This window comes from Chamaea fasciata, unplaced genomic scaffold (genome assembly GCF_029207755.1).
Source record: "Chamaea fasciata isolate MVZ Bird 193981 ecotype frontalis unplaced genomic scaffold, bChaFas1.0.hap1 SCAF_34, whole genome shotgun sequence".
NCBI classification, from domain to species: Eukaryota; Metazoa; Chordata; class Aves; order Passeriformes; family Sylviidae; genus Chamaea; species Chamaea fasciata.
The window spans coordinates 2,729,514-2,742,018 of NW_027094119.1; the positions used below are offsets into that span (position 1 = coordinate 2,729,514).

Sequence of the window (12,505 nt, forward strand, 5' to 3'; positions counted from 1 at the left end):
GCCAAGTGTATAAAACACAAATCCTACAGGTGAGTATCTGAGATATTCCCCAGGCCTTTCCTGGCACCACAACCAGCTCATCCCCACTCAGGAAATGCGAAGGGAATTATTCCCAGCCCAGAGTTTCAAGGAAAGATTCATCCCAGCTTCCTTGGCTTGCAAAATTTGGTCATTTCTTAGGGGACCTCCAGGACTCACCTTCTTCCCCCGAGGCAGGAAAAATGGTGCTGTGCTTTCACCTGAGTCACAGCTGGGCCTGGGCTCCACATGCTCCTTGAGAAGGAGGAAAAAGAACAGGATTCATTGACAAGAACCTGGTTTGAGCAGAAGGAAATGAGTAAAGCAAGTTCTCGGATTGTTTTAGTGGAAATTGTGAGAAGCTTTCCCTCACAACTTGGTTTCTTTCTATTTTTAGTTCTTCCATTTGGGCAATCCTGAATTCCACCCACCCCTGACCACCAGCACGAGGAATGGACATCCCAGCCTACAGTGGAGTGTTTGCTGCCTTGTTTGAGCTGCCTGGCAAACTGGGAACTCACACTTCTTATGTTCCACCCCAGCAAGAAAAGCTTTGGGGCAGGCCTTGGCTCCAGGATGTCCAGCTGAATTCCCTGGATCCAACTGAACATGGAGCCTGCTGGGGAACAGACTCCTCATTCCTTTGGGAATTCACCCCTGGGACTCTGCCCAAGCCCTGCGAAGCACTGGGCTCTTTTCCTTGGCTTCTCTGAGTTTGCATCCCCACCCAAAGAGGAGAAACAACCGATGAGGGCATTTGTCACTCCTTCAAATCTGATTCTTGCGGGGAATTGGAGCCAGCAGATGCACCGGAGATAAGGGGTGGGATGAGGCACAGCTGAGCCCTGCTCTGGGGGTGCTGGGGAGGAGGGGATGGCACCACCACAAAATTCACAGCACAGCTCTGACAGTCAGGGACCCCAAATCTGTGTCTTCAGGAGCCCAAACACGCTGCGAATCGGTCATAATTCACCAGCTCTGTATAAATTCTTTTGTCTAGAATTCACATGTTCAAGCTTTCTCTTCTTTTAAGGCTGCCTGTTCCTTCCCTGCTGAGCATTCCTGCCTCCAGCCCGAGCTGTCCCAACATCATTTCAGCTCCTACTCCACACATTCCCAGCACTTTTTCCTGCACTTTCTGCCCACCAAGCAGAAATGGAGCTTTTTAGAAGCTTCTTACAGTGACACCTGAAAGAACAGTGCTGCCGTCAGCACGTTCCCAGCCTTTCTTCCCTGGGAATATTTCTTTCCCAGAGCCAGCCTCACACCCTGTGTGCCCCGTAGGAAAAGTGCTTTCCCTACAAAGCTGAAGGGATTTTCAGGGAGACCCACCCAGCAGAAAATGCCTGAGAGGGGCTGTGGATGGTGTCCAGCAGCTCCTCGTGGCCCAGCAACCTTCCCCAAACACCGAGCGCTTCCAGGAAACAGGAAAGAAACACACATCCCATGGGCCTGGGAAGAGGGCCTGGCTGAACCTCTGCTCCTCACACACATCTTCAGGGGAAGGAGGAAAAATAAACGGGCTCCAAACAGGATAAATGGCTCCCTGGGGGGCTTGGCTGGGGGTTTATCCTACAGCCACAGCATCCCAGTCCCAATGGATGCAGGGCCTGGCTCAATCCCAGTTTGAGGCTGGAAGAAAAGCACCAACAATCAGCTTTGCCGAGGCAGCAGCCTGTGGTGGAGCTGTGAGAAAACCTTTGTGCTGTTGCAATGTTTTCCTCGTTGCTTTTGTGCGCTCTGCAAACAGATTTGGCAAGCAGGCATGGTTACCCTGGGATCCTCCTCCAGGATTTATTGGGGGTGTTTAATACCTGCCACAACCACCCTGCATTTCCCTGAGCTGGCACTAAATGCTGGCCCTGAAGTGACAATTTATGGTTGGGTCTGTTGTCTCAGGATAAACCACAAAGCCAATAGTGGTTGTAAAAGTGCCACTCCCAAAGCGTCCCACTCCCAAAGAGTCCCCTTCCCAAACTGTCCCAAACTGTCCCATTCCCAGTGTCTCATTCCCAAAGTGTCCCATTCCCACAGTATCCCAAAGAGTCCCATTCCCAGTCTCCTACTCCCAGTGTCCCATTCCCAAAGTGTCCCACTCCCAAAGTGTCCCACTCCCAGTGTCCCACTCCCAGTGTCCCACTCCCAGTGTCCCATTCCCAGTGTTCCACTCCCAGTGTCCCACTCCCAAAGTATCCCATTCCCAAAGTGTCCCACTCCCAGTGTCCCCTTCCCAGTGTCCCACTCCCAGGGCCTGGGGAAGCTCCTGCTGGTCGTTCCCATCACCTCCCAGCTGAGGGACAATGAAGAAAACCCAGGGATAAAATGTCTGCAACTCCTGTTCTGATAACAGCTGGGAAGGTGCTTTAGCCCCCAGGCACTGCTGCCTCCAATCCAGGTTATCTTTGGGTTGGAATCATGGAATTTGGGATGGAAGGACCTTCAAGCCCCACCCTGCCACGGGCAGGGACACCTCCCACTGTCCCAGGGGCTCCAATCTGGCCTTGGACACTCCCAGGGATCCAGGGGCAGCCACAGCTGCTCTGGGAATTCCAGTCCAGCCCTCCCCACCCTCCCAGGGAGGAATTCCTTCCCAAGATCCCATCTAAATCTCTCCCCCTGTAGTTTAAAGCCATTGCCCCTTGTCCTGGCACTCCAGGTCCTTGTCCAAGGTGCCTCTGCAGCTCTTTCAGGCTCCCTTGTGGTCTTGGGAGGCCCCAATGAAATCTCCCCAGGTCTTTCTCTTCTCCAGGCTGGACAGCCCCAACCCGCAGTCTGAGCAAAGTCTCCTGCAGCCAGCTGCAGAAAAACGCAAAAATATCCAACAACTTCTCCAATTCTGCATTTTTAGTTAATGAAACAGATTGATGAGGGAAAACCCAAACTGCTTTATCAGCAAGGCTGAGCTGAACCAGCCCCTCCTAAACTCCTGCCCCTTCCTTGCTTTGGAAACACAGCAAATGGAAAGATGGAAACAGATGGAAACACAGCAAAAACAAAAGAAGGAAGGATTAATTTGGTTTGATTTTTGGTATTGACCTTCTACCCCCTCACATTTCTTTTAGCACACATCCCATTTCTGTTGCCTTCTCCAGCTCACTGAAACCTTCTGTGACTGCAGTGATGGCCCCTCCTGAGCCAGGCTTCTCTTGCCCTGGGGCAGAATTGTTTTCTGTTCCCTTCATGTTGATCAATGAGATCATTGCTGCCAAAAAAACCTGGGTGAGTTCAGCCCAGGTGCTGTGACTCTTCCCCTGGCACTGCCAGGCATTTCCTCTCCCTGCCACATGAAATATTAACATCCCTCCCCTCCCTTTTCAGTCTTGTGAAGAAATGGCAATTTATCCCTAAATCCAATTTACTCTGCTGCCCCTCAAACCCTGCAACCACCACAACAATCATGGAAAGCTGATCATTAGACTTCAGAAGGCTGGGAAAAGGAATTGATTACAAAGAAATCTCTGACCTTTGGAGCTGTTCAGATCAGTGTAACTCCCCCAGCAGCACCTTCTGAATGCACCAGGAAGGTGGATCTCGGATGTCTCCTTGTGCCACTGGAATACAGGAGTTTTCCAGGTTGATAACAATTCCCTCAGGGAAGAGGCTCGTGGATCCCGAGGCTGGAGCAGAGCCAGAGGATTTGCCAGGGGAAGGAAAAGGGCTCAGTGGTGAGGGGAGCGTTTCCCATGATTGTGCTGTAAATACCCTCAGCACTCACTCCCCTCCCATTGTTCTCCTCTGGAATCAAGGGCAGGCAGGATCAGGGGAAAAAAGGAAAGCAAAATGTCAACACAGGTTGGAGCTTTCTGCAGGGAAACTCTGCAATGGCTAACACACACAGAAAGGGGAAAGTTCTCCCTTAAATACTCAAATTAAAAATCCTTCCAGAGGGAAAGGAGGGTGATATCAGGGGTTCAGGCACAACATCACTTCAATCATGGGTTACACTATGTATATAGATGTATTTATTTATAATTTATGTAGATGTGGCACTGTGGTGTTGGTAAACACATCACCAATCTAAAGAGATCTATGCTTAATAAATAATTATAGCAGCAGGCTCTTAACTGGCAGCAAATTATTTCATCTGGGATAATTTCATTCATTTCATCCATACAAATAGTTCAGCACATTCTAGAACCTGGAAGAATAAAATTCCACAATTCTGAAGGGATTTTTGTTTTGGAAAAAAACCCAAATTACCTAACCCGTCCTGGACATGCTTTTATATCCTAAGCCAAACGCAAATATTATAACCCAAATCCCTCCCTGGGAGGGTGGTGAGGGCTGGGATGGAATTCCCAGAGAAGCTGTGGCTGCCCCTGGATTCCTGGAAGTGTCCCAGGCTAGACTGGAGCAGCCTGGGACAGTGGGAGGTGTCCCCGCCCATGGCAGGGCTTGGGAATGAGAGATTTAAGGTCCCTTCCAACCCATCCAGCGTGGAATTCCATGGTTCTGTGAACATTTGAAGGTACCGAATCCTCATTTGCCTCCACCCACCATGCCACCGACGCCACATAGAGCAAATAGACTGCCCTCATCACACAGCGCACCCGTATTAAAAACACAAATCACCCATAAATTTTAAAAATAATTACAAACTGACCAGAAAAGAAAAAAAAAAAAACCAACTTTAGTCTCACAGACAAAGAAAAGCAAGAACAAGTGACACAAGCAAAAAAAGCTCCTTCGTACAACCAACTGCCGGCAAAAAAACCACGCTACGCCCTTTTCACTGACGGTTCCCGTCGCATCGTAAAAATGAACCGCAAGTAGAAAGCAGCCGTATAAAACCCCACATGACAAGTTGCAAAAGCCACTGAAAGGAAAAAAAAAATCAAGTCAGCTTGCTAAACTCAAAGCTGTCCAATTAACCCTTGACATTGCTAAAAACAAAGAGTAGCCAAAGCTCCAGCTCTACACTAATTCGTAAGTAGTAGCCAATGCTCCGTAGAGTTGGCTAAAAAAGTAGAAAAAGGCCAACTTGCAACATAAAAAAAAAAAAAAATCTAGGCTGCTGATGAATAAAAAAACATTGCCACTCGCGTAAAAAACTACCTGTAAAAATCCGCCACGTAATTCCCATATGTTCCCAAGAATCAAGCTAATAAAAACCACCAAAATAATAAGCAAGTCAATCAAGCTGCCAAAATAAAAGTATCAAAATTTCAATTAGCAAGACAGAAAAAAGTTGTTCCTAGCTCAATAAGCCCATAATGCCTCGAATCATCCAAGCAAAAATGCCACCTCTAAGTGAGCCCAAAACCAAGAAGTAAATTTAACCATAGACAGTATTTCTCAAGTTATCCATAACTATAAAACACGTGCTGCAATCAAGCAAGCCAAGCAAGTAAAGCCCTTATGGTATAGTAAGCAGTAGTCCAAATATAAATATAAAAAACCCTAACAAATTAACTACATCAGCCTTCTCCAAACCCGCCAGGGCAGGTGCTATGTACTAACCACAGGAAAAGTCATCACTAAATAGTTAAAAACCTACCCTGTGCCTCATGCTACTGTCCAAAACACCATCCTGAGCCTAAAAAAACAAGTCCTGTGAAAACACAGCACCCCTGAAAAAATCAAATCAAACAATAAAACCCATTTCAAAAATTGTCTTATAAGCACCTAAGCTAAAAAACATAGCATTAAGTAAGTATGCCATATTCCTTATCATGCACCAGCGGTCGAAAAAATTAAACAGTGCAATAACCTGCTTAAAGCTACCTTAAAAGCACTAAGTAAAAAAACTTTCAAAAACTAAAGTATTAATTTAGCAAAAGCCACATAGCTAGTAAACACTCAAAGTTCCACCAACCGAGCAAATCCTGCCCAATCTAAGCCCGTGCAAACAACAACAAAAAATAAAGTTCCAATAGTACACATGAAAAGTATACTGAGAAAACCTGTTTAAATTAATCCTGCCTCCAGCAAAAACAATCCCATCCGTGAAATTGTCTTTGCTCAGAAACCAAGTTGCACCTGGCAAATAATGCAAAAAAATAATAAAAAAACCCCAATGCATACCTCAAAAAAACCTTGTCTTAAAGTAAACTACCCATGACAATGTGACTGTATCCATAATTGCATGTATATATATATAAACATACATATATATTTTAACAGTTTAAACTCAATATAATATGTTAGTATAAAAAAAAATTCAAAGTAGATAATGTTGGGAGTTAGGCTTGTTCCTTCTTTCTCTAAAGAATTTTTTCCCCATAAGTTACCAAAGAGACCAAATGTTAAACACTTCAAAATACTTAGCCGAAACAAAAACAGAAACAAAGTAACAAAAAACCCCCACGCAAGTAAAAAACAAAGCTTAAAGCAGCTAGAAGCTGTCCTTTTTTTTTTTTTTTTTTCCCCCCCCCCCGACGTTCAGAAAAAAAAAGAAAAACACCGGCTAAACTGTTGCTAACTGGAAAAGTTTCACTGTAGCCAAAAAAAATCCAGTCCTCAAAAATCTACTCTGGCCAGTTCAGCCGGAATCCGGAGCCTTCTCTGCCACCCGCAGGAGTTAAACCAGCCCTGCCCCGCCTTCGGCTTCTTCAGCGCTGCTCCTCTTGCTGCAGAGTGACCCTGCAGCCCCGCGCTGCCGGGACACCCTGCCATCCCAGCTACCAGCCCGAAACTTTCCCCTCTTTCAGCTTGCTGCTCTAAAAATCCTGCAAGAACACCAAAACCAAACTGCCCTAAGTTTTGTAAAACAAAGCCCTCAAATTCTTAATACTGTTTTTCTTTTGTTATTAACACTGTAGTTATTTGAAGGGGGTTTGTTTGTTTACTTTGTAATACATACTAATAAAAACCTGCTATTCCTATTTCCCAAATCTTTGCCTAAAAACCTCTAATTGTAAATTTATAATTTAGCAAAAAAAAAGTTTACGCTCTCCATTCCAAAAAAAACCTCCAACTTTTACCTAGCAAATACCTGTCTTCCCAAACCAAAACAAGTTGCCATGCTCATCCATAAGGATAAAGTGGCTAATCCAGCCTTTGCCAACTCAGCTGAGTGGAAGGGGGAAGAGGAGGAGAGGATCAGCAGTGACCCAAAAAGAGAAATTAAAGAAGAATTGGTCATTTTGGATCGAGCAGCCTTTTGGAGATCTTAGCTGCCCAAGGGTTTGCCTGCACTGACCTGGCTTTGAAGTGAACGTCTGACTTTGGTTGAAGACAATTATCAGCTGAGAGAAGGGAGGCCGTGCCAGCTTCTGCGGCAGGCCCCGTGCCCTTCCTGCTGCGGCTGCGTCGGCAGCCCTGGGGGCTCCTTCTGCCGCCCTGAGCCCGCAGAGCAGGGCAGCGGTTGCCGATGGCTCGAGCCATCAAATCATTCAAGGTCCTGTTGGGCTCTCTTAGACACTTGGGCCGAGGGATTCCTTCGGACCTGGGCCACTTTGGGTGGAGCGGGGGCAGGGCCGGGGCAGGTGGCAGGGTGTGCATGGGCCCTTTGTGACACGGTGCAGCAGCGTGGTCACCATGGCAGGGAACGGCACAGGGTGCCCGAGGAGCCTTTGTGACACGCGGTGACATAGGTGCTGGCAACAACGCAGCCACGCCACAGTGCTCGGAGCACGCCACGGGACAGGACGCGCCAGAGAGGTGCTGTGAGGAGTTCCCACACAGCCCGCTCGTTTGTGCCCGATCCGGAGCCTTTCCGAAGCGCTGCTCCTGCAGCTGACCTCGCGGCCAGACTGCGGGACTTGGTGACTCGGAGCTTTCCCGAGGCATCTCCCAACCCTGCGGTCGGTGCCCTCGCGGCCAGACCACAGGATCTGGTGACCTGAAGCACCACAAGGAGTCTCCTGTCGTTGTGGCAGGAGCCCTCAAGACCAGTGTGCAGGACTTGCTGTCCTGCAGCCTTCCTGAGGCTTCTTTGCCGCAGGTGCCTTCAAGGCACAACTGCACGACTTGTTGCCTCAGGGTTTTCCCTGGTTTCCTCAGAGGCATCTGTCTGAAGGTGCCCTCGAGACCAGACACTGACATGGCGGGCAGGTTTCGCGACCTCCTCACAGTTTGCTGGAGGAGAAGAAATACAAGCCCTGGAGATGCTCCAGCACAACCCCCTCAAGAGCTGGAGCAGTTCCAGCCACAGCAGGATGGTGAGTGGCAGAGCCGGGCCACAAGGCCGATGGCTGCGGACAGCTTGGCCCCATCCCATCCCATCCCCGTTCCCATTCCGCCCACTGACAGGATGGAAGAGGGGCCGAGGCTGCCCCTGCAGCAGCTGTGCTCCATCCCCTGGGGCATCCCGGGGCTGTCCCTGCCTGGGGAGAGCAGGGCTGGCTTCTCTGGCCGCTCCTGCAACCCCTCAGCTCTGGCTACGCTCGCTCTTTGCTAGACGCAACCATGGAGCAGACACAGGAGAAGAAGCCCACCCGTGGCCACTTCCGCAGATCACTGAAGGTACGTGCAGCCATCCCCGCCTGGGCTGGGCCTGCTGTCACTGCTTGGCCGAGCTCCGCGCTTGGAGCACTCCATGGAACGTGTCTCTCTTCCCTGTCCTTTGCTCTCCTGCAGATGTTCCAGAGGCTCGTGCCCATTCGACGTAGGATGACCAGAAGCCGTGCAACAGCTGAGCCTGACCGCAGGCCGACTGAGCTCCAGGAAGAGCCCAATGTCAGCCCAGATTTGGCTCAGCGCTTGGATGCTGCAATCAATGACGCAGCAAATACGGACATGGCAGTGACTGAGTCCGTGGCCTTCAGAAACACCAACACAGAAGAGACCCTGAGTCTTGGAGGCCAGGAGAGTGTGGCAGGAGGGGAAGCACTTCTTGGGGAAAGCTGCTCCCTTGGACAGCGCTCCAGGTCTTCCCCATGTCTCCTCCAGGTGCCAGCCATGGTGAAGGACCTTCACCAGAGACTGGCGGCCTGTGTCACTTTGGATGCCAGGATGCGCTTGGACTTTCTGAGGCTGGCCGAAGAGCAACCTGCTGATGTTGTGCTGACCCTCCTGCGCTGTGCCCCAACGTGTGACAGGTATGGGGCCCACCTGCCTTGAGAGCTCAGGGCTCAGCAGCCTTTAGGGCCCATTGCCCTGCAGAGCCTGTCCAATGGGCTCTGCCAGACAGGCGGAGCGGTCCAGGACCCTTGGGCCCCTCTGTTCCACCAGCCTGCTGCCATGCTCCCTCCCTGCCCCTCAGGGCACCAGGGCTCTGTCACCTGGGCCTCCACAGCTGCACAGGGCATGCTACTGTGACTGAGATGGCCCTGACACAGAGCTCCAATCCCACAGAGCTGCTGCAAGCATGTGGAGAGCCATAGGCTCATCGGCTGTGACAGCGGAGAAGGTGCTGCCAGCACTCATCCGCGTGATGGAGGATTGGCCTCTGCATACAACGACCACCTCCGATGGCGACGACGAGGACGTTTTTGCCCTGGCGGTGAGCTTCTGGAACCGGCCTCTGCTCGCTCCCCGGTCGCCTCTCCATCAGCTCTCCGTCCTCTCCCTGCCTCAGGCACTGGCTTAGGGCAGGCTCAGGGGGCTCCAGGCCCGTCGCTCCCCCTGCGTCTCCCCTCGGGCCCTGCCACACGGACATCTTAGCACTGAGCTCTGTCTCGGGCTGCTTCTTTTGCAGGCAACTCTGGGGCTGTGGCTGACTGTCCAGGTGCCCAAATGCCACAGGGCAGTGCTCCTTCATTCAGCCCGTCTGTTTGTTGCTCTCCTCTTCCACATTGTCATCACCACACAAGAGATGCCAGTGGAAGTTGGTAACTTCTGGAGAGCGTGCCAGGAGGAACACGGCCTTCCCAGCAACCCCAACAGGTGCCAGTCCTCCTGTCTTTTCAATGTCCTTGTGGCCGGCGCCAGCGCTCGCCGTGTGACCTGGGTTTTGCTCTGCACACAGGTTTGCAGTGCAGGCCATGAAGGCTCTGTTCAGCCAAATGTGGTGGAACACAGAGATGATGGCTATGGAGCGCAAGCGTGGCTGGGACACGCTGCTCTGTGCTGACACCCAGCACTATGCCGTGGGTCTGCTGGCCAGGTGAGAACCCCTTCTCTCCCACATTTGTCCCCTGTGCCCCACATAGTCCCTGTGCTCATGGCCTCGAGGGCCTCGTCACCGAGGGCCGGCCAAGCCGACTGGAAAAGGCTGGCAGAGGAGGGTGCCCAGAAGGGGCCGCCTCCCAAAGCGCCCACATCCCCCTCCAGAGATACTGGGGAAAGACCGGACCTGTGAGTTAGACCTCCTGGGAGAAGACTGTCCCCCCCACCTCAGGCTCTTGCTGCCTTTTTCCCCCTGACAGGGAGATGCGCCGTCACTTGGGCCACAGCTGTTCCCGCATTGGCTTCTACCTACTCCAGCCACTAAGCAGGGAGGAGCCACACTGGGATCTGCCCTCCCTGGCATTCCTGGTGGAGGTGAGCCAGCGCTGCCTCGCTCAGCTGCCTCTCAGCCCTCTGCCCTCTCGTAGCTGCAGCTGCCTGGGCCGGTGCCCGAGCCCTGTGCTGCTGCTGCTGCTGCTGCCTGGGCCCGGCCCTGTGCGCTTCTGGGCTCCTGCTGTTCGGGTCACCTGTCACTGCCCTGTGCCTTTCAGGTCATCGAGTACCTGGACCTGAGGGAATGCGCAGGCCGTGTCCTGGAGGAGATGTCAAGGCACCTGCGGGGCACGTGCAGGCAGAGACGTCACCTGGCGCTCAAAGGCCTTGTGCTGCTCAGCGAGGAGCCCTCGATGGTGAGAAGGGGGCAGCGGCTGAAGCTGCGCTGGGGAAAGCAGCCCCTTGGGCTGGCTGGGCTTCAGGAGCTGAGGCAGCTGCTCCCAGCTCTCCTGCCTCCTGCTCCAGCTGCTCGAGTGCTTCGGGACAGGCCTTTGGCCTCTGGGCCCAGCAGCGGCAGGGTGGGCTAGCAGAGCCAGGGCGGTGTTGGCGCTGCAGCTCTTGGTGGCTTCCCAGCACAGCCTTGTGTTCCATACAGGCCGGAGGTGTACGCAGCCTGCTTCCAAGCCTCCTGGAGCGGCTTGGTGATGCCGACGGAGAGGTGGTCGCCATGTCCCTCTCTGCGCTCACCAATGTGTGCCAGCGGAAAGACTCCGTGATCGGCAGGACCACTGCCCTGAAGCTAGCCGACCTCCTCCTGTCGCTCTTTGGAAACGTAAGGCTCTGCGTGCCACGGGCATTAGCTGCTGCCCAGAAACTTTGTGCCCTGGGGATTATTAGGCTTTTGTCCGGCTGGGCTGGAGAAATTGGTGCTGAGGCCTCCTCCGCTTCCTTTCCTTCAGGACAACAGCCAGGTGCAGCTGCTCTCCATTCAGCTTTTCCAAAAGGTGATGGGCTTGGTAGCGGATGAGGGCAAAGAGCCACTGAACACAGTTGTGAGCCAGAGCCTGCTCCCACTCTACTTGCACTGCCATGAGGTGAACGAGCGCGTGGCCAAGGTGAGGCGTTGTGTGATGCCGGTGCATCCCTGACAGGGGGCTCGGCTGCCTCCTGCCCGGGCACCTCTCCCGGCTCGCAGCCTCCTGCTGGCCCTGGCGCAGGGACGCAGGGCCCGTGCCCTGGGCTGGGCTGCGCTGCCAGCTCCCGTCTCTGCTGCTCTCCAGGCCTCTCGGGAAACGCTGCATTGTGCGGCCGGCTTCCTGAAGAGGAGCGACCTCGAGCACGTGCTGAAGACGGAGAAGCTGTTCAAGTTCGCCGAGTGCGTGGTAAGGACGGCCTCTGGAGAAGCCCCCTGACGGCGGGGCTCGGTGTGCGGGGCTGGCAGCCGTGGCCCCTGCCCAGCGCCGCACGCAGGGGCTCCGGCCTGCGCCCCACACGCCGCTCCCTTCCGTGGGGCCGCGCGGGCTCTTCTCCAGGCTCCTGTGCCCCGAGTCGGGCGCCGACGGAGCGCCGGCCCAGCGGGGCCACGGGGCGGGGCGGCACCGCGGCTCCCCGGGCAGCACCCGGCCCTCCGCCCCCTCCGGAGCCCGGCGCCCGCTGGCCGGGCCTCGGGGCTGTGCGGGCAGCGCAGGCCGGGGCCGGGCACCGGGAGCGCCCGGCCGAGGGGCTGAGCCCGCGCCAACCCTTCCCTCCCTCCTGCCGTTCTCTCCAGCTGGCAGACGACAGGAGCCGAGCGGCCGAACACCTGCGCCTGGCCCTGCCCTACCTGGAGCACCCACAGGAGCCCCTGCGAGAGGCGGCCATCAAGCTCATCGGTGAGCCACGAGCCCGGGCTCCCTCCCAGCCCCAGCCCCAGCCCCAGCCCCCGTCCCGGCAGCGGCATCCGCGCCCGGCGCCGTGGAGCCGCGCCTGCCCTCGGGGCTGCTGCCGCCCTCTGCGGCCGTGCCCTTGGGCGGCAGGATGCGGCAAGGGCCCGGGCCGAGCCCTGCCGGGGCAGGAGGCCGTGTGGCCACAGGGCTGGCAGCGCCGCTGGCAGGGCGCCGTGCCGCTGGGGCCCTGACAGGCTCTGTGTTCCCAGGGATCGCCGGGGTGCGCCTGAGGAGGCAGAAGGAAGAGCTCCAGGCCCTCAGCGAGGGTGAGTGAGGGCAGCGGGTTCTCAGCGGGGCGG

General features: G+C 54.1%; 1 protein-coding gene across 1 annotated transcript in view; it reads left to right on the forward strand.

The window, feature by feature from the left end:
* Positions 1-8,367: 8,367 nt before the first annotated feature.
* The window catches only part of LOC136303447 (coiled-coil domain-containing protein 186-like), a 119,588-nt gene continuing 115,450 nt past the window's right edge, over positions 8,368-12,505 (forward strand). The window contains exon 1 of the mRNA XM_066207113.1: positions 8,368-8,424. Within this exon, the coding sequence (XP_066063210.1) occupies positions 8,368-8,424 (57 nt within the window). The remainder of the gene's footprint in view (positions 8,425-12,505) is intronic.